At 42.9% G+C, this 23,065-nt stretch overlaps 1 protein-coding gene across 20 annotated transcripts in view; it reads left to right on the top strand.

Annotated features, from left to right (window-relative positions):
* LOC116843001 (dystrophin, isoforms A/C/F/G/H-like) overlaps positions 1-23,065 on the top strand; it is a 557,622-nt gene that overhangs the window by 476,998 nt on the left and 57,559 nt on the right. For 19 of the 20 annotated variants that reach the window (XM_032812942.1, XM_032812944.1, XM_032812923.1 and 16 more), the window contains one exon: positions 5,053-5,219. In XM_032812942.1, coding sequence (XP_032668833.1) covers positions 5,053-5,219 — 167 coding nt within the window. The remainder of the gene's footprint in view (positions 1-5,052; positions 5,220-23,065) is intronic. The other variant, XM_032812927.1, reaches the window with a different exon arrangement.

Genomic DNA, 23,065 nt, shown 5'->3' with positions numbered 1-23,065 from the left:
ACGACGACGGCGGCCTCGGCCCCGGCGAACAGGCAACCTCTGCGAGCGGCCGCGCGCGGTTTCGCTCATTCCGTAGGAAGTCACGTTTCGCGAAACGTGCGCGGCATCGGTGCGACCGGCCCGACCGCGCCGTGCAGCGTCGATAAATTTCTGACGGAATAACACCGTGCCGTAAGGCTGGATTATATAATACAATCTCGATGTCGAGTTCGCCAAGACAGATTATTGGCGAACTTCATTCGCGACTCGCCGGCGAAATCCCTAGCCTGCCCCGTTGAGCTCGAACGATCGAAGAGTGGCTGAAATTTCGGCGGAACTTGCTCGACGGAGTCCGTCTTTTGCTTCCTGTTAACGTCAAAGGCCGATCTTATTGCTGCGCGTATTCCCTTGGTAGAAATATACGTAGTTTGCATAAATATCCGCCCTGTTATCATCTGGCATTAATGCTTAATGCTTTCGATTGTGAAAATACTGCGCAGAAATTGGACAAGAAGAAGTTTTATTCAATAGTTGAAACAGTTTGCCGTGTACAACAATATGTAGACCGATTTTTTCGAAAGACATTGTATCGATAATATTAATTTTATAATATTATGCACGTATTATAGTACTTGTCATGAATAAATTTAAAATAGATTTGTTTATATTGTCAGAAAAGAATTTAAAATTGCGTTAATAAGTGAAATAAACATATAACAAGAAAAAAGAAACTGGTGGAAATAAGACACTTAACAATATTAAACCTTATGACAGAGATGGCAACCAAGATTAGAAATGAAAGTGGACAAAAGATAAATGGGATATATATTAATAATACAGAATTTCTTTCATTGTGATGAGAATAAATCATACTATATCTTATTAGTAATTGTACAAATGAAAACTGTCACGATGGTTCAGAGTGATCCGATGAGATAGTACAACCATAGGAATAGATAAAAGAACATATTTCATTTGATGGTTGTGAGAAATGTCACGTAAAAGACGAAAAATATAAAAATATATATTAGGGACCAAAAACTTCTTGCGTTATGAGCAGTTACAAAGCATGCACAAACAACGAAATACTACTGAGACACACCTGCCCATTTTATGATCTAGTGTTAGTGTAGTAATTAAATCGTTATCGAGATGATAGAACTTTGCTTTCCCCGTTATCATGAAAAGACAGGATTATTAATGAATTGAATAGTTTTTGTCCTGTTTTCGTTCAGCAAATGAGTTCAGGTTTCGCGTATTTTTCGTGCGCAGTAATTGCAGAAGAGAGAAGCAGTTACATCTTGATTGCGATACTAAGTAGTTCTACTCATTAGTTGCTAAACAAGAATCAACATAACTGCTCAGTAACTGCTCGAGAATTGCATTTAAATTTCTACCAAGTCCTTTTCATGTACAATCTCACTTTACACATTTCTAGTTTACAAAGTAATCTAGTATTAGTATGATAATTAAATCACTATCGAGATGTCGGAACTTGACTTCCTTCGTTATCATAAAAAGAAGCATTGATCGATGATTTGTATTCATGATCGTGTACATATTGACGGACTTCGCCTGCACTCGTTCTCGAATCGAAGCCGACTATACGTCTCGCCGGAACAGGCGCGTCAGTAGTCCTTTCTAGAGTGATAGATCGAACGGAAATAGAGCTGATTGAGAACCGACTTGCTTCTTCGTGATATCGGAGCAGTCGCAGCTGTGGATATACTTGAGCTGTGGAGGCGTAACTTAATTCTCTATTATTAAATTCCATCAAGGAGGACAGGCATGTCCTGTTACATATCTTTCAATCGAATCCCCAATTAAAACCTCATCCCTGAAAAACAATCTCCAATGGAATAAGTAAATTGAAGTGTTGTTACTTTTGCAGTATACATAAATCCCCGAGTGGAAATATACATTATAGGTTCTGTGTTAATCCCACAAGTTTCATCGAACTAGAAGAAAGACCAATGAAAAAGCTGGAGTTCTGATAATAATAATAATAATAATAACGTGAAAATCATGAAGCAATAAACAAATCACGTGTCAATTTACCTCGCAAAATTACACTTGGTTGCAATTCACGGCCGGCCGAGTACGTAGCTCACGCAGAACGAATACGTTGATGCAAAATGATGATGGTACAGGAAGCAAGAGACGAGAATTCCACATTTCCCGAATCCGAGGATCCCCAGACACTTTTATTCGTATCGCTCGATAACAGCCAGCAGGATTTACAGTGCGCTCTAAGGGAAGGGAATCTCGCCGTTACTTTCGCGTCAGGCGCGCGCTTCCTCGGGAAATCTGGACGCGCCAGTCGGCGGCGAAGGAAGAAAGAATTAGCGTGACACGCGGGGGATGGGGCGAGGGGATTGGGAAGTCGGCGCGAACGGGAGTTAGATAAACTAGTGGCGTACGTGCCCGGAAAGTGGAGCGTCAACTGTTGAATAGATGGCTCGGCGATGAAGAGCACGGTTGCCTAATTCAATTCGTCCGAAACTGCTTCCGAAGACGTCCTTTTTCGCTCGATCTGTCTCGTTGTTTTCCGCCGTCGCTTCCCGACGGTCTCGCCACCCCCTTCTTCCCCTTTCCCTCGTCGCGTTGCATCGCGGAAGACTGCGTCTACGGGAAACCCGGACTTCCTTTTTATTCCACCTGTCGATTGCGACGAGGAGATCGGTAGCCAATAGCGCGGGAAGAAAAGCGTTAGATCGCGTGCATTTCTTATCGGGAGTAGCAGCGATCTCTCCCGCCCCGGAGGCACGGAATAAAAAGTCTCTCCATTTCTGTGATTCCTCTTTTGGTACTGCGAGCTTTACCACCGCCTGTGAGTAACAGCTTGATGGCGAGTATTGAGACATCCGCGCGGAAAAACGATCTCGTAGGCGTCTCCGATAAATGTTATCGCGTGAAGCGCTGGAAATGGCGAAAAAACCGGCGAAAAAACCAGAAGATGACAAAATCAATTCTGACACTGTCATTGTAGGTACGCGATTTGACGGAAATAATTTTATTGGGAGTATCGGGGATATATAGAATCTCAAAGAAGAAAGTTCGTTGTTTGACGTGTCATACCGATTGCGAGAGAAGGAAGTTACGACGCGAAATGACTTTCTGCTCGTCATCTTCGCCAATTTTGAAATGACTTTTTGCTCGTCATCTTCGTTCAATTCGTAGCCACTATTGATTGTCGCACGCCTCGCGCAAACAATGTGACGTATTACGCGTGCGGTTATCGACAACGAGTCGCACTCGTTTCTCGGCGAACGGTTGTGGCTCTCGCTTCTCCGCGAGATCGTTAACCGTCAGCCGTTTTTCCTCGGCCAACTGATCGGCCAACGTGACGCGGAAAATAATCGCGGTCGCGGACGACGTCCCGTTCGAAAAGCGAATCGTCCCTCCCCATCTTTTAATATCATCGGCCGCCTTTATCGAGGGATTTACTGCCGGGCGTATCTCCGCCGGAAACCCGTAAAAATGCCGAGGTGGCGCGCCGGATTACCGGCGCCCCCGAGTCGCAAGGAACCCTTCTATTTTTCGTCGCGGAGAGCGCGCGAGAGCGAGAAAGAGACGCCGTGCATCCTTTCCTGGGAGCCGCGCGTAACGGAGCGCAGAAACAGGGCGAGCCCGACAGGAACGTCCAAACCTATCGGCCGGGAATTAATTGTCCTATGAATCACGCATCGTATCATGCGGGACAGTTTTTATGCGCATGTTTAGCATTGATAACGCCGATGCCTGCGCCCGGTCGTTGGCTCCCTATCTGCCGCGTGTTATGTTGATTTACGTTCGCGTTGCCCAGCTGCTCTTCGCCGCGATTCATCCTGCTGCGGTGCATTTAATCGTCCGATAGTGGATTTATATGTCGGTCCCAGCAAGACTGAGGAAGGAGATAGGTGCAACTTTTTCTCGTCATGACTCGACCCGACTCGCCACGAGATACTTTTTTCTTGCGAATACACGCTCGCTACGCGGAATCACGCGAAGACGCCATCCTTGGTGTGTGCGCGATTTCTGGCGACCTCAATTGGATCGGTCAACAAGTTTCGCGCGCGCGCTCGATTTTATTAATATTTTATTATCTTCTTCAACGGCAAACTAGCACGGCGAAAGGGATTCGCCTGTACTAACGTTAAGTTTGATTTTAATGAACAAACTGACGTGTTTTCATTGAAGAAGCTAGAATTTCTGTGGTTCTTATGACTTCACTTTGGTTCATAAAAGCAGAAATTCCTTTTCCTCCAACCAAAACACGTTAGTTCGTTCATTACAACTAAACTTCGTGTTGATACGACTGACTCTTCTCTGTGTGTAATTAAGGCATGCAAATGTTGACAAAAAACCGTATACAATAACAGCAGTTTTTTTATTGATGAATAATTTGTTTCTATTAAATGCAATAAGGTCGAATTTAAGTAGAAATATAATCAAACGACTGATCCAATAGATCCAGAAACATAACTGAAAATATTACCCTGAGAGTCCCAAATCGCAATTTTAGCCTTAATTTTGATCCTTGAACTTTCTAATATCTGTATATTCTGAAGGATTAACTTAATACACACATAAAAACTAAAATTCTACTTAGCGTCTCTAAATGGCAGAAAATGCACAAAAGGCCAGATTTGAAAAAAAAGTCTCTCGGCTAAGTTATTAGATTAAATAGAATCAAAAGGGACTGATATAAGCTTCAGAGTATCAAAGTAGAAGTTAAATGGAATATTGGGGTCAAAAGTAGAATAAAAATTTCGACTCAGGATGCCGCCCTTGTCTTCTCAGAGTTCGACAAAATCTGGAAAAGTTTAGATCCATTTCTCCCGTGTACAGCGCGATAATGCAATTCGGTTGCTGAAATAATATTCGGGCAAGTTTCCTCTCGCTTTTCGGTCAAACATCAAAAGCCGTATAAAAGTTCTCTTCGCCCGTACACGGGAATATGGAAAACTTGCGATTAAATGAAAACCGAGACTTCGCCAATTCACCGCGGAAAATGTTTTCAACGGTTTACACTCTAATTTTTCTGTTTTTCTGTCTCCCCCCCTTCCCTCCCTTGTCCCCCTATTCTTCCAGCAGGCAGAGAATTGGACGGCGATTCCAGGGGATACAGAAGTGCCGAGGAGCAGGCGCGCGAATTGACACGAAGCATTCGCCGCGAAGTGAATAAACTTTCGGAGCAGTGGAACGCTTTAATCGAACGCAGCGATGCGTGGAAGCGGAAACTCGACGACACCGCTAACGTGAGTACCTTACCCCATTCTTACTTACACAGAAAGCCGCTTACCCCCCAAGTGTATTCTCTGATATGAATACCAATTTTTTGCATTACCCGGGAATAAATCCCGGATTGTGGCTCCAGAACCTCCTCGGTATATACAAACTGAGGAGTTACTTTGAGCGATGATATTTGGAACTTCCGACGCGCGCAAAAGAGAGAGAGAGAGAGAGATTATCTTCTGCGCGCGAACTGTAAAACTACACGAATGATCGCGCGCGGACTTTGGAGTTACGCGAACCGATTTGCGTAATCACCGAGCACGCGCGTTATTACTCACTCTTAGGCGTGTACGTGGAATAATAATTCGGAGTCAAGATAGATTGTGGATTGAGCCAAAACTAACGACTTACAACGACTATGTTCCGTTGCGCGTTACTTTCGCTGGATGAACGATTAGCGAATGACTGCAGGCGGATAAATGAAATTTTCTTTTTAATATATCGCCGCTGCACGCAAGTACCGAAAGTCACTTAAAAGTGCAAAACGCGTGATTTATGATACATCTCGATGGGGCAGATAAGAGAGACGATGTTTGCGGATGGGCTACGAGTTTCACAAGAATTAATTGATATTTTGATGCTGGGCGTAATACGCAAACTTAAATTAAGCACGAAACTTAAAGTTTCCTCTGCAGCGGCGAGCGAATACGAAAACTTTGATTTATATCCTTGGCGTTATATGCGGCGATATCACGATAGATCGCGGGGACGGATAAGTCCATATAATATTAAGTGCTGTCGAAAGTTGTTCGGAGAACACAACGGGAACTTAAATGAAAGTTTATGAATACTTTCTTTCTGAAAGAATTCAATTTTTAAAAAAGAGGCGACGCACCGCCTACAGATGGAAGAAAATTTCACTAACTTTCCCCACACGCGCGAACTGTGATTTTTCAGTGCTTCTCGTCGGTTTCCTACAAACAGATTTTCACGATTGAATTCATACTGAGAAAAAAAATATTTGAGAAATAAAAAATATTCCTTTGATGGGTACTTCAAACATATTTATTTAAATCTAGATTCTTTTATTGAAATGAAATAAAAAATTGCTTTCATAAAAAGCACAATAGTGGTGTTTTAGGAAAATATATATTTTCTTGTTGAAAAAAGAAATTTTGTCTTAACGCAAAAAGATATGTGTATCAGTACAAGTAAATGTGTATCGTTAATATTCATCAAATAAATATTTCTTATTTAAAAAAAATTTTTTTTATAAGCATATAAAACGTTTAATAACGTCCTAATTATGGGTTATTTAAGGTTAGAATAAGTTGCATTTCGTTGTATAAATTTGTCGATCGAATATTAAACACTGGAACTATTAATACCAATATAGATACCATATTTTTGAAACAGATATCATATTTTTGAAACAACATTATTAGACATTAAATTAAATAATTCTAAATTGAGAAAAAAAATAATTAGAAACGTTTATATGTATAAAAAATATTTTTGTATAAGTTTCAATCAAGAGAGTCAGCAAATGATTTCGCATTTATAATGTCCATAGTCACACAAATCTAAAGAGTTAATAAGATATAGCAATTAAGATATTCTTTAGATTTTTCTCAAATATTAACAATGTTTACGAATGTAATTTTAAAATACAATTATAAAAAAAGAACTAGAACTATAATAAGAACATAGAAAAACTTTTCTATGTTTTTATTATAATATATGATTTTTTTAAATACATTAATGTACCAAGTTAGGGACTAGACCCATAATTGAGATAGTTATCTTAAATAAGAATGTAAATATAGATTAATATCGCGCTGGTAATCGCGGAAATAGTGAAATGTCTGGCCACGACGCGCGAATTTTACAAGAGGTCAACGCGAGGACAGTGCTCAGTGAAGCTCGATTTTTCCCCTCGTATCGCTTTATGATTGCCATTGCAATTTTCTCTATGAGAGGTTCCATTTGTCGGAACGACTTTGCGCCCTGAGGCCAGCGACCGGGCCGTTTATTGGTGAGCACCGAGAAAAGACGTTCGGAAACGAGCTGCCTCGTAGTAAAGGCGAGATCCTTAGATGCGACCCTGACCAATCAGCGCTGGTGCCGCGTCTAACGCCACCGAAATCTCGAGCGCACGTCCTTTTCGATATCGGAAATGGCGCTCATTTCCTGAACGTCCGTTTAATCGGGGGCTCAATTCTTGTATCGTGCGCGTCGATTGTACCCGGTAGAACGCCCATAACGCACAACTATCCTACGGAATTAGGAAAGTACATCGCTTGATAATGCTCGGAACGATAGCTTTCTTGCGCGGACTAACTACAAAAGGAAGGTTCGTATGCCGGTGAATTTCAGAACTTGGATCCGACTTTGCGCTGAATCAAATATTGGAGCATTGATAACTCTCGAGGTTGTAAATGGCCGGAAGTAAAAAGAGAGAAAGAGAGAGAGACTTTTGAACTGGATTTCCAGTTAACGAAGAAAATCTCGGCATGCTTGCCTTGAATTTCGGTAGAACGCGCTTTTTCGAAATTTTAATTGGCCGCGTAATTACCGCGGATACTTGACGTGAATAGTTAAACAAATATTTAATGTCGAGAATTCCGTGAGCGAAGTCGTGGCGAGGAGGAAAATCCGATCAAATATTCAGCGAGGAAATTTGTCGAGCCAGTTCATCAAAAGAATGCACGGGCGCGCACTCCCGAAGTTTAATGCAAATCTCACGCGAAGCACCGCCACCACCATCACCTACCGCCACCCCCATCGCCATTCCATCACCAACTCTCTCGGTATATACATCCTTGAGTGAAAGGAGCCGCGCTTTCGAGCAGCCGGCTCCGGAGGTACCGTTTATAAGCATCGTCGCGAAGACGAGATCTCTTTTCCGCCGTCTCATCCGAGAAGGTCGAGAATTTATTATCGGGCGACAGTGCGCCGGGGTGTATTCGCGATGCATCGATAATCGCATTCTATTCGTCGCTCTCACTCAGATGCCCAGATGCTGCTAGCTGTCGATCGGCTTGCTCTGGAGAAGTGTAAATCGCGCTTTCACGAGCAGCTCGCGCGAACGCTTGTATACGCGTCGTCGTCGAGGTTTAATGCATCCTTTCGTGGGTGGAATCGCGTTGACTCCCCCCCCCGTTCCCGTTTCCCCGCCCTTGCCTCTGTGCTCGGCACTCGTCCGTCGCGCCTCGTTCTCTTTTCTTTTTTTTCCTCATTTTTTTTCTTTCAAGGCGTCACACCTTCGGTCTCATGAGCGGCTTTACGATTTGCGTGCCGTTCGTGTGAAAGACCGTCACTTGAATACGACTAAATAATATTTATATATTCCAGACATTTTTTTCTTTCTTTTTTGTTAGGGATTATTATATAAATTTCATAGACACGTAGAGCAGACTGTGCATTTTGCTGTGGGAAAAGTAAAGTCAGCATTAGTAAAAGAGGATAATCGAGAGTAAAATGCTTTTCCTTGTTTAATTGTCTAATTGATGACGAGAACAAAGAAGAAGAGACGACCATATGCAATCAATATGCCCTCTCTTTCTTTCCACTCTCTCTTCCATTTCTCTTATATCATCCTTTCTTAGGTCTATATTAATAGCCGTTACTTGTCCCACGTGAGATACTCAGATCCGAATTTAGAGTTAAATTTAAGTATTTTATTTGAATCGTGTAATGTGTATATGACATCATATTTGTGATTTAGTTGAAAAACTTACATCTCGCTCTAAACTGAAATCTAATTTTTGAGTTTTTTAGTAGAATTGCAATCCACATATATATAAGATAGAATGTCTATCTGTTCCTTACGTATTCCTAAACTCTTCGACCGATCTAAACTAAATTTTGCTTAGTTACTCTCTAGTACCCTGCGGAAAGTGTAAGCTATATGAAACTTGGACACCAGTCCCATATTTCATCCGCTTAACACGTCGGATAGTTTCGGCTAGTTACAAATATAACGTCATGAATATTGTATTTAAAATTGATTCAAATGGAAGACTCTGACATAACTTAAAATTCGAATCCGAGTATATCTCACGTGAGACAAATTTCAAGGATTATTAATATCTAGCTCCAGAGTAACATGTAACAGAAGGTGCACTTGACTTAGCATATTTCTGTCCTTCAATCTTATCATCAGCCGTAAAGGTGCGCAATCTATTCTATAAACTTGTATAATAGTCCTTCACGACCTATCGATTGGATCGTGCGAAGTCTCCTCGGGCCGCGAGGTCGCGCGCGATTGCTACTTGGATTTAAAAAATGGCGCGACCGTAGTCATTAGTCAACGCTTTATAACGTTTTGTGGCCGGCGCGATGCCACTATCTCCAGGCACCTAGACTTTTTCGCAGCTAAAACTGCATTCCACCGTCAGTGCGCGAAACATCGTCGAACGAGGCAAGATTCCGGCGCAGTGCGCAGTGTGATTCTCGGAGCGCGAACGCGCGACGCGCACGCATGCCACTCGGATGGAATTCACGATGCGTGTACGCAATATCGTCCGCGTTACACGCACACGTGGCCACACTCTGATCGCATAGCTTCGAGGCGAGCAGCTCGTGTACATCGATAACGCGGGATAATGTGACGACACGACGCCGGTTGATCCTCGCACACGGTCGCCGTCATCGTCGTCGTCGTCATCGTCGTCGTCGTCGTCATCGTCTTCTTCTTCTTCGTTCTCTCTTTCGTGCGGAGCTGGTTATCGTGGATATACGACGTGCTCGCACGGGAAAAACCGTCCGCCAGCTCGCAATAAAACGGTGACGACGGATAATTGATAACCTTGATTCGGGATAGGCGCGCGCGCGGGAGGTACTAATTAAAAAGTTTTATCGGGTACACGAGGTAAACGTCGAGTGTGATGTAATTAAACCGTAATGGACGACTAAACGACACGGCGGGCTGGTAATACAAATTGTGAGGTATTAATTGACTTTATGCGACGTTAATAACCGTCAATTTGTCGGTCAATTGCCGCGTCGGGGAATATCCTTCCGCTGTGTGACACCGAATGTCGCGGAAATTGTACGCGCACCCTTGACCGCACACGGTCATCGGTCGTCATTGCATCGTTATTATCGGAGAATGAAGAAAAAATTGCATCGTATTAAAGTCTGCGCGTTTGTAAATCCTGTTTGAGGGAAAACGTTTCAAACTCGTATGAAGTGCGTTCTTCGAAAAAATGAAGATGAAAGTTTGACACATGATTTAAAAAGTATAACCAGAGCACTGAGGTTCTCTGCAATCATCTAAGTTAAGCGTAATCAAATTTCTTCTCTTTAAAGGTATATTCATTTCACAAGCTTAACCCTCTTAAAAAATAAGAAAATAAGAATCTTTTTTATACTTAAATTTATAACAGATGCTCATAAGACCTGAATCTTTTTTGTTTTATGTAAAGAAACATATGGATTATCCACTGGTAACAAAAATCATAATTCTGTGAGTTAGATTATTTTTGCGCAGTTTTGACGAATTACCAATTAAATGTTGAAATTCGAGAAGGACACGTTTCTCGTCTGTTTCGCGGTCTTGAGTTAATCGACTGTAGTAAATCGCGTTATTTCATATATGAAAGATCGGCCGCGCGTTTAAGCTGGGAGAGAGAGAGAGAGAGAGAGAGAGAGAGAGAGAGAGAGAGAGAGAGAAATTCAACGAGTTCAACGAAGGAGGTTATTTTTTAACGAGTCTTAAAATAACTTTCCAGCCGACACCGAGAAGGGAATTCGTTTCAATATAATTTTATTTTCCCGCCGTTTATAAGCGGATAGCAGCTCACGCTATATTCGGAATATATAGATAATTTGCTTTTTCTTTCCGCGATTCGTCAAAGCAGGATTCCGATTCCCAATTATTCTTGTATCTCTCCGTTTATAAATCTAAAGCGTGCAAAATGTCCATTTCTATATTCCACGGAAGATTCGCGGAAAGCTTTTGGTTCCAAGAAGCTTGAGACGCCCGCTCTATTCCGTTTGACTACTCGCGCGGAAACTCCGTCGGCTCGATCTGATTTTAATCAAATTTCGCTTAATTTCGTTGCATCCTAACCAAAGGCACCGGGAAATTGATCGTGACCACAACCACATTTCTCCCATAAGGTCGAGATTTATGTTTCTTACGTGCATCTATATCGATCGGATCGGAGCGTCACGCGACGATACAGCTCCCGCAATCCGGCCAACACTTCATTATGAGACAGTCTAATTTTACAGATCCGAAGAAATTTATCCGGTTGTAAATTACGAGCACGGCTATCGGGGAGCTCGCCTCCAAGAGTGCCGGCGGAGCTTAATTGCAAGATGCATATTCATCAATCTGTTTAGTTATTCTCGTTAAGCAACGAGTCGCAGCAACCGACCAGTTCTCCCTGGCCGATCTGCGCGCTCAGCCGCGTCGATAAAACCGTCACGTTTGAGTAAATAAGCTCTTCCGAGCGACACGAGACTCCTGTCCTCGTCGACGTCGTCGTCGTCGTCTTCGTCGTTGCACTTCGCTCGAGGTGCTTCTACGTCGGCCGACGACATTAATAATTGACGCGCATTTATCGGTCCTCACGAAGCGAGCGGACCTGCCGGCCAACAACGGAAGCGTCAAAAGACGTCGAATAAGTGGATCAGCAGAAATGCTCGCGCAAGCCACATCTGTCGATTAAAAGTGCATCGAGTTAACGGTTGTGTGACCGATACGATGTACCCGGAAGATCAAAGTTTCCGCGCAATCAGAAGAGCCCGCGTCACGGATCCATAATTCATGAGCGAAACACAATTTAACTTTTAAATTCCACGTTCTCTCCCGTCGCCGCTCCCACCTTCGTCTTTTCTCTCTTCCATTGCCGCCCCGCCCTTCGTTGTCGCACTTTAATTATCGGCTATCCGGTAATTACGGACGACACCTTCTTTTTGGTCACCGATATCGTCCGGAATCCGCACCGCGGCTTTATATTAATTTGACTTTCTATCTGAGATCGGCCCGACGCGCCGTCCGAAATCGTAGCCGCCGATGCAAACGAGTCGGAGCAAAATGTTTCTCGGATAATTCTCTCTTTCCTTTAATTGCGAAATTGATCGATGCTCAACCATGCGAACGGTCATGATAACAGTTCGTTAGAATTTTCAATTGTAATGACAGCGATGTCACCTCTCTCTCTTGTGGCTACACACACACGAAAAATATAATTCTACTGCTGAGAAAGGCGATTATTCGCTTTACTTTCCTTCTCCTAAGTAATGATTACTTTTTGCAAGGAATATTTCCTTGACAACAGTCTTAAGATGTACTCCTCGCAAAGCTCATTATCATGTACTTAATAGAAGAATCGATTCTCTTTACAAGAATATTATAAAACCTTATCAAAGAGGAAGCTAGGTATTCCGTACTAATAAGCAAGGCTAATAAAGAAGAATATTATTTTAACTTAACATTCTTGATTGAAACGTTAAACTTGTTTGGACTCAAGATGTACTTTGAACAACTTTGATATATTTATGTGTAATAGATATATTTATGTAATAGATTAATAGATATACAAATTTATAAAATATTTAAAGTAAGTAACGTTTATTTGAATATAATAGTTGTATTCAACATATATTTTTCTGCGTGCACATACAAAAAAAATATCATTCTGCTACTGAGGAAAACAATTAATCAACTTATTTTCCTTCTCTTAAGTAATTATTTTCACCAAAAAATATTTTCTTGATAATAGTCTTAAAATGTACTCATCACAAATTTGAAAAGAATTATTATGTACTCAATAGAATTCTCTTTACAAAAATATCAGAAAACTTTATCGAAAAAAAAGCTGATTAATGTAGTAAGCAAATTTTTTTTGAGACTAAACTCTCATTAGGATTCAGAATATATGAATAAGTTTAGTGTACTTATAACGCTTATGATAGATTATTAAAAATTATAAATAGAAGAGTTATTGGAAGAAACTTATGATAGAGATTTGCAATATAAACTTATGAAATAGTTGAGGTAAATAACTTTAACTTGAATGCAATACGTCTTTTTCTGTGTGCACCCTCTTTCGTCGATTGTGGGGGAATGTGACAATCGAGATGAACCGTGCGAGATTTTGTGCCAAGTTTTGTCATAGAGCCCGTTTGTCTCTGTTAGCGATAGTACAGTCGGCGTGTTATCTCGGGATCTTTTTAATTAAATAGAAGCGGTTACGTTCGCGTCGGTGGAATTGAATTTGTTGACGGAAGCGATGTCTCTGGCGGTGTGGACTTTTTGGACGGATTCGCGGAGAATTCATTTCATAGCGGGACGAGGCAAAAGACGGCGTTTTCGCGAGCATACGTTTCTTGTGAATCTTCGTCACGTACGTTATACGAAAGTTTCTTCGTCACGGATAAATGAAAAACTTAGCATTATGAGTTCTGCCGTTGCAATTTCTCAACTGCCGACAGCAGAACAAATATCGACATATATTAAAAAATGTTTTACTGAGTTTGATAGACGCGCATCATTTATTACGAGCGAGGAACTTTTAATCTTAAGAACGGAACAGCACAAAACATTCTCTTCGGGCAAAGAGCCCGGCGGAAACTATTTTGTGTAAATAATTTGTGACGGCAATCTATCACGGGGGAAGTCTTGAACAACGCTCGCGACTCTGAAAAATAAGAGCCAGTGAGTACCGTAAAGGGCGATATTTAGCGTAACGAACCGTACCTGCCGGGTTAATCTTAACGAGTCACCGTGACGGAAAATTCCGCCCTACGAAAATCTCTTCCCTTCCCTCGTTACGAGCACATGATACGTCACGCGAGGCGCCTAAAAAAAATTTAGTTCGAATTTTCTTCACTTAATAAACATTGCTCGTCGAAAGCATGAGGTGCAATATTTTCGCGATCGGTTCTCGCCGAACAATCGGCGTGTGAAAAACGAAGATAGAAATGAATCCCTCATCCCTCCCGAGCAACGTCGGCGTCGGGTCAGCGCAAGGAGGCGCGCAGTGGGAGACAACCCGGTCGGACGTTGCAGTCGCGAGATATCCCGGTTTAAGCTTAAAATTAAACCGAACCGAGCAATCCGAGTCGCCCTACCGAGGAATTCTCCTCCGTAGTTAGGTATGCAAAGCAGGAAGCAAGACAAGAGGAAACCTGGCCAGGCCCAATCAGAGAATATAGCCGGCGGCAGTTGTATGCACACAGAGACGGGCGCGCACGCACGTACACACGCACGCACGCAGGAAGAGGAACACATATGCATTCGCGTACACAACCGCGTGTTCGCAAGGCACGTAGGCACACTTACCCAATCGCCTACACCCCCTCAGGTGGGTCAAATGAATGAATGAATGCGCGCACGTATTCGGGCCAGCTGGAAACTCAAACACCATCTTTCGAATTATAACCGCGCCGTCGGATTATCTTCCGTATTATTCCATCTCGCACGCTTGGAGATATCGGCGTTTCCACCCCCTCCCATCCTTCCCGCTCCGTTTAAAAGTACGTGTCTGGGCGCCACGTGCGAGCCGGCCCCGGGATCGATCAGAGACGGTCCCGAGAAGTCGTGCTCGAGCATTGGAAAATGGTCCGGTTGGGAATTTAAAATGGGGATTATGAAAAGGGTCTAGACAGTTCTTCCCTATTTCTGTCAAGATCCTGTAAAGCAGGTTCACTTAAGTTCTATACTCGTAACGCTTTTACAAATTCCCACCTAGACTTATAAATCTGACTAGACTCTATCTTAGTATGTGTCTGACCAGATCCTGACTGAAATGACGAATTGAGGTCCTGTTTTGATATATTTACTTCAAAGTATAACAGAGATATCAAATCCTTCCTCGACACGCTTTTTATAATCTTTCTTGTACAATCTTTATTATAATTTTTCTTACAATATTTATTACAATTTTTCTCATCATATATAATACTTTCATATGATACCATTATTATCATCAATATTTTTTCTTTTTTTCTCTGGCTAATGTATCCATTCATATTTTTTATTCAAAATTGCAGAAAATTTTGTAATACTAAGATTCATACGTATTGGCTAACTTGTCCTTCGCACAAGCACAACTAGTACAAGTCTCGTTTGTGGCATCCACGTCAGCATCAATTTATGGTCAATTTATTCCGTTCAATATCTGCTTATCTTTGCCATATCTAAGTCCTATAAAGGCATGCCTATTTCGGGACATTCTTGGACTAGGGCTACTACATACTTAGAACTCATCCCGATTAATTTCTATCCGGGAAGTCGGCTAGACGAGTAAGCTGGATAAGAGTCTATCTATTAGGCGTCTCGAAGAAAAGAAGTCTGTCTGCTAACGCACGAGAGATCCGATCGAGACTGATTAGAACGATGAAACTCGTGAGAACTTGATACGAAGATAAGAGATTACCGATCCGCGGTTGCCGGAAATGGGGGAGAAAAAGAGGAAAGAAGACGTCGAGAAAGCGCGTTCGCGGGAACACGAATGTAATATATTCGTTCCGTTCACGCAGAACTCTCCATTACGGGGATCCGCTGTCTCCGTTCGCGCGCGAGTGCCGAGAGAACCGAGCCGGATCCCTCGGCGATTACGGCTGTCTCGCCGCGATATCGGCGGGAACTCGTTTTCGAACCGGTAATGGCTAATCAGCCGCGTTACATGGAGACGCGTACACCGGTTTACACATACGGTGCATACGCGCGGCATGTATGTACATTTTCCGGAGCGAAACGATAGCACTTCCGGCGACGTTAATGCGTCCCGGTCGCTCGCATCGGTACCAATCCAGTTCCCGACGAGCGGCCACTTAATCAGTCAATTAGCGGCGTTCCACTAATTAGTTAATTACGAAGCAAATTTGTAGCCAGCAAACTGTGGAGCCGTAGAAGTCGCGTGTGTATCTATATAAGCGGAGGAAATGATAGGCCTATTCTGTTGCTATCGTTAACGACCGGCTCACTCTGCATAATGTATGTGTGTGTGTAGCAGTAAGCAGTTAACTCCATCATGGTCAACGTATATCGGCATATTAATGATTTAATCGTCATCCGACCATCTCTACAGCTCCTCATCGTTCGCGACGTCAAGATTCAAGTATGAGGAAAAAGTATTTCATGTAAGATAAACGTTCCAATGAGACTGAACTAATAAGAAAGCACAATCAGTTTTACATTTTTATGAATAAATAATTAATGAAACTAAAGTCTATGAGAGCTGTTCACGGATGTTAGTGCGAAATGAAATATATACTGCGTGAGAATAATAATATTTGACAGTGTCAAACGTATGTGACCAGTTATCACATGCGGCGAATCAGCCTTCCACGTTAAAACCGATTCTTTATCTCCTGGCTGAGGCAATATTTTTCGCCATATTTAAAAAGAATAAAGAAATGGACAATTAATTGGGATGGGGAATGGTAAATTAATAGTATTAATAATAATTGAGATAAAGAGTCAGTTTGACGTGGTGGAAGGCTGATGGACCGGGGATAACTGGCCGTATGCGTTTGACACTGTCAAACATCGTTATCCTTTCACAGTATAAATTTAATTTCGCACGTGAACTGTTTGCATATATCTAGTCAATGAAATTACTGACAAAATTGACGTTTGTATAAAACCTCGGTTTGTCAGCGGTCAAAAAGTAATAGAAAATAAAATATAATCAATAAATGTCAATTATAATTTTAACGATATATTAGATAATACTGATTGATACCAGTAACTGCACTGAAAAACGAATCATGTCCTAATTATTGAATAATTAACAGACTCAATGATCGGGAATGTTAATTAAATATCACAAATTGGCGTAAAAAAGTATCTTTTAACGAAATTTTAGAGGATTTATAATAAATATATTATTAATGTTTCAATCATTGGGACATTTACCTTACTCGACGCGATATCGGATGATTCACGAGAGCAACCTCCAGTGCACTATAATTTATCAGTCGCTGCTAATAGTTTCATCGCTAGTGCGATGCACCGGTGTTAACTTATCGTATCTACTTAATGCTAATTCATCGTGCATCGGTCTTCGCGTATCATCACTTAGCGTTTATCAATTTCGATCGACACCGGCACACTCACCACACATTGCGCGACGGGATAGAGCGAGAGAGGAGAGAGAAAGAGAGAGAGAGAGAGAGGTCAGATGAATTTGCATAGCTAATCGTCGCCTTATTACGCACGCCCGACGCGTCTCCGCCAGTATCGGAGCAGATGGGAAAGCTCGGAGTAATGCGAATTAAAAGTACGACCGGAAGCGGCTGCTTACGGACGACGCTTTCTGTCCTCCGTTCCGTCTTGTCCCCAAGTTCAACGACGCGTTAAATTCAACTCGCACCGGCACGACGCGACGTCCAAATATACGCGTTTCAAGTTCAACGCACCCACGCACCACGACGCAGCGCAGCCAGCGACCAAGTGCGGCGCGTCGCGACGTGACGCGCCGTGACGCTCACGGGCCTTTTCCCGTAATCTGCCGCGAATAAACTTGCAGACACAATAAACCGCCTCTCGATCCGCGCCGCTGATAATCGGACGAGACGCGTTCTATTCCCTCCCGTCATCGGCAACGGCCACCGTGAAAATCGATCGGCTCGCTGCGCCGCAAGAATTCCCTTCCTCGCGGTTACGTCAAGACGCGACATCAAGTACTACGCGAGGGTGACGTCGTGAGAAATGAGCGCAGCGAATTTTTCGCATTTTTCGTATCCTGAGATTTTTCAGGGAATTTTTCAGTTCGTCACTAGAAACGCGTCGTTCATTCCGCAGCGAGTCAAACGGCAGGTTCGCTCACAAACAACGTCAATCCCGATCATTACTGCAGGATTAATTAATCATTTGTGTAAGTGAAATTGAATTCATGTCTGTCACCGAAAGAAAAGCGAAAAATTAATTGCGTGAAACCGATCCAGCATGTTCGCCTCCTTCTCTGCCACATATGCGCACGAGAGAAAGATACGATAATAAAAGAAGATTATTTTCAAACTTATTTTATCAAAATTTGAAACGGCACGCCAGCGGTATTGACATATAAGAATTGCCGTGGAAAATTGGAGCACATGTGTATAAGCGGCACGATAAAAGCGTCAGAGCATTTCCGAACGCACATTAAATCCACCGATTTTAACGATTTTCCTCCGACTTTTCCAGGACAGATATGTTCCACATCGAGATTATAGATTATAGAAGTGTTTAGGAAAGTTGATTTCTTTAAAATTTAAATTGGCGCATTTTCAAGATAGCAGCCATAAGAAGCTTAAATATTGATGTATTTAAAATGCGAGCTTGAATTGAGTTTGCTTTCTGATCATTAAACAGAATGTAAAAATTTATATTTAAGGTAGTAAATCTCAAATAGTGAACTGCAGAGAGAGAGAGAAAGAGAACTTCTCAACACACTAAAAGAGCCTAATCGTGCTCTTTGTTTCCTATTTTGTTTCTGTGCCTTTTTTTATTTAAAGCTTAAGATTTAAGTCAGAAAGAGATAAATAAAAAGAAACAAAGAAGCAAAGAACAGATTATAGATCAAGTTTTATAGTTTGAGTCACTAAAACCTGATCTATAATATGCTCTTTGCGTTGTGTTTCTTGTCTTCTATCTTTTTCTAGCTTAAATCTTAAGGTTTGAGTCAGAAAGAGATAAAGAGAAAAAAGCAGGAAGCAAAGAGCATGTTATTAGACTAAGGTATGTTAGATTAGGCTAAAGAGATAAAGAAACAAGAAGCAAATCCATTGTAGATCAAGCTTAATTTTTGGCTATAGACCAAAATCTGTTATTTCGCACAGATACTATCGATAATTGTTGTTGATGATGGTTGTTCAACTTCTATAGGCAAAAGTCTACTCGCCAAAGCGCGATCCTCTCTTGTATAAATTCGCTGAGAGACGGAGAAACGTTGCCAGTATGCTAGCTAAAAATTTGAATTTTCTGGAAAGTTACTATATTTTATTGAAAATATTAAGTTGAAAGGTATACTAATTTTTCATATGTAGACTTGATCTTCCTCTTCGAAGCAAGCCAAAGTAGAAGTCGATAGGATCTACTCGTATTTATCTGAAAGTTATGATTTTTTTCGCATGTGAGGCATTCATGTCCCAGAGGTACGAAAGGATTAAAGACTCGCGCGAGTCTCTCTCGCGGCTTAATGCGGGAATCGACCGGGATTTAAGGACGAGGAAAAAGAGTAAAACGTGCGGTCGGTCGGTCCGCCGGTAGTTCGTTGGAAAATCCAAGCGGAAACCGCAGCAACGGCGGCTTCGCGGATGCTGTAATATCGCATTGTAACGTTGCCGGCCCTCCGACTCCTGCATTAAACATGAGCTATATATCGGCATTGTGTTCTATACATAGTGCCGGGCTAAATTTACATTATGTTTATGTGGCTAGTAATTGAACAGGACGTGTCAGGGTTGACATGCGAGAGCGCGCGGCTGCACGGGGCCCCGTGAGATTCGGGAACAAGGCCTCGTCTCGTCGTGTGGCGCGCGCTAAACGATTCTATCCCAAATATTACACGAGCGCGCGCCTGCTTTATGGCAAAAATCGAATTACGGCTTTATAACAAGGATCAAATTACGAGGCTGACGTCTACCAGAGAGGCGAGATGCGCGCGCGGCATTGTGTTTGCTTATCAGCAGCGCGGCCGCGTTTGAACGTAACGCAGCGCGATTTCTCTTCGTTTTTTTAGCGATTCGAACGTGCGAGAGCGAATTACCGCGAAATTTCGCATTTTCTCTCTCTCTGTTTTCCAAGAATCGAGTTGTGACACACGCGATTTACTTCGCGCATCTGATTGAGAAATTCTGATTTTATTTCGCGCCGTTTGAACGTAGCGTACGGTACGTGTGGTAATAAGGCAGAGCGTGTCGGGAGTTCGAAGCACGTGGTTTATATCCGGAGCACGATAAAACTGCCAATTTACATCAGACATGACCGTGGAAATCGTCGTATCTTTATCGCGCATCTCGATCATTCTCAGTGTTACTGAAGAAATCGCTGTAACTCATGTAAATGCTCGTGCAAATGATCCGTTCACCGCATACAAATCACAGCCGACTGATCCATGAATTAGATACACGTTACTCAACGCGCGAGTCTCTCATTCCTCGAACTGTGTAGAAAAAAGGAAGTCTGCAAATTGCGCTAGCACTTGTTTGCAAAGTCGAAAGTTCGCGAGAAGCAAAGTTTGCGAGTGTCGACTTTGTAAGTATAAAAGGGTCATAATTCACATAGTTCGGACAAATACATTAAGACACTCGTGATACTTTGCTTGAGTATTAATGGCATCTCTTACGAGATGCGAAGAATTCTCGAGGAAAGGTAACACGTTTAACCGATGGAGCTCTTATTAAAATTGTTCCAACCTTCTTGCGAAGCTGAAATAAATCGGTAAATATCTTACATGCTTGTCACGCTCGTGAAAGAATTGAAAATCGTGAACTAACGTTCACATGAACTAGCGTTCCTTGTTCGTCACGCAGATTGAAAACTGGAGTTATTCGAGTGTCTGCTTTAAAGATTCATGGCTCTTACTCTGTAAACTCTCTTTTATCGATAAATGTATCCCTCTCTAAATGTGACTTATGAGCCTTCTGACTGACTTATAAGCCCATTTAAAGGAAAGCGCTTTTACTAATAAAAGAAAGTTATACAAAATAAGGATCTATGTCTTAGAAAAAAAAAGACGGAGAGAAATGTCTGAATATGTATTTTAAGAAGACCACGCGTTTAAAGGCCATGCATGATTTAAAGGAAAGCTCAGATTTATGCGTCTACTCACGACGCACGACATGTAATACTTGAAACTCGGACGATATCACGTTCGTCGTCTCTTCGCATTTGCGATCGTTGCCCCTGGGTTGCCCCAGTACAATAATTTCGTGCCCGACGTGGAGCTATGTTTGCAATCAAGTATCGATTTGCAATAACGCGCGCAAGTCACCACTGTTCGACCTATTTAGCAGACAATAACATATTAATTGCCGCTGTTTATTGCCTTGTGTATGCGCACACGCGGATGCGAGCACATAAGTAACGTTTGTGTCCGGCGAGATGGATAGAAGGCCGAAAATGACGACGGCCGTTTCTTCATTAGGACGCGAGTACACGAGAACGCGTAGCCATACGCGAGAAAGATAAGCGGGCGCTATAAATGAATAACGGATTAGTTTCGGCGATAGATAAACCGACGCGCGTACATCAGCGTGTATGAAATAAACTGCGGCTGATAAACGAACAGTCGGTTAATATTAAACTTTGCTATACGCCGCCGTTGAATCATATTTATAATTGACGAGTCGGCCGTTACTCACCGCTTATCCCTGTCTGGTTTATCCATGCACGCGCTTTATGTGGCTCTCTGAGCAACGATACGGGGCGATCGATAGTGCGCATATTTCGGCCGGGAAAAATATTTGCGAAGCGCACAGCGTCAGTAAGAAAATCGGCGACGATAAATCGACCAACTCGACCGAGCCGATCAGTATTGATATCCATGCGCTAATGTAACGTTAATTGGTTCGCCGCTCATGCAAAGTCAATTAGCGAACGATCAATGAGAGCCTCGTTTTACTCGAGACACAACTTTGTGTGCGATCCAAGTTGCACTCGATCAGACGATTAAATATCAATTGCCGCGCGTGTGCAATGACACCGTTCTAATTTTGGGACAGTAAATGGTGAGTGAATAGCTTCATTTGTTGTCCTAGCGCAAGTTCCTCTCAGGAGACAAGGTTTCAAGAAAATATATATTTTTTTATTTAAAAAATATTTTATTCCAGTACAAGTATATATATTACTAGAGTACCCACCAAATAAGTATCTTTTATTTCTTAAATATTCTTTGTCTCAGTATCTAGCGGCATGTATAATTGAATATATATATATACCATTGGTCGTGTTCAATTTTACAGTTTTTACAGTCAACTTTTTTATTATTTTCCTTGGCCACAAGGTACTAACATAGACCTTCTTTAAAAATGATCAATATTTCTAAATCGGAATCTCAAGAGTTTCCCCACTCTTTCATAGCTCTTGCCCCTTTTGCCGATTGATATATAGCTCGCGGAATTCGAAATCGACTCCAGATAATCGTGCTTTCGTACTTACCGACCAACTGGGCCCATCGGCGAACATCGCTCCTGTGGGCCCGCTGACACGAATCTCCGAAAGGAGTCGAACTCTACCGAGAACGGCCGAGTACAGGCCCCATACGAAGGGCCTTTTACCGCGCCGGTCTCCGCTTCGACCGGCCCGCTCGTCTCCGTCGTTCCCACCCTTCCCATCGTTCTCTCCCTTCCTCCCGTTCGTTGCACCCCACGATTTCGACGCGGCCGGCCGACCCTGCACGGACCCATCGGCCCGACCACGGGTTCAGTCGGCATTTCGCGCGAAGCGCAAGACGCACGCACGCATACACGCGTGAACGCGGACAAAGCGCGGCGGGACGCGTGGAGGATGTGACAGTCGCGCGCGACTCGGAGCCGCTGCGCGCAATTCGCGTCGCCGTGTGTGGCAAGAAAGCCGCGATCGGGTGACACGAGATATGAGGGGAAGAACAACCGGAAGGATTGCACGGGAAGCGGCCGCAGACACGGCCGGAGCGCTCTGGTGAGAAGGAGCGCCGCGCGGAAGTCGGTCGGTCGCCGCTTGATCGACTCGATCCAATCTCTTGTCCGAGCGCGAATCGACAAAACGCGCGAGCGGGCGCTGGCGAGCTGGTGCCATTGAATGTTCAGTGAAATACGCTTCCGCAGGAGGTCGAGAATGGACGATGTCATCAGTTCGACACATCGGATGAATGTTACACCTTAGAGCCCGGCGACTCGAGCCGGGAAACTCGAGGGAAACCTACGAGAATCGCTGCGGTAATGG

This window comes from Odontomachus brunneus, unplaced genomic scaffold (genome assembly GCF_010583005.1).
Source record: "Odontomachus brunneus isolate Ranch 3 - 2012 unplaced genomic scaffold, Obru_v1 Obru_scaffold_029, whole genome shotgun sequence".
Taxonomy (NCBI): domain Eukaryota; kingdom Metazoa; phylum Arthropoda; class Insecta; order Hymenoptera; family Formicidae; genus Odontomachus; species Odontomachus brunneus.
This window is presented reverse-complemented; position numbering and strand designations above follow the sequence as displayed.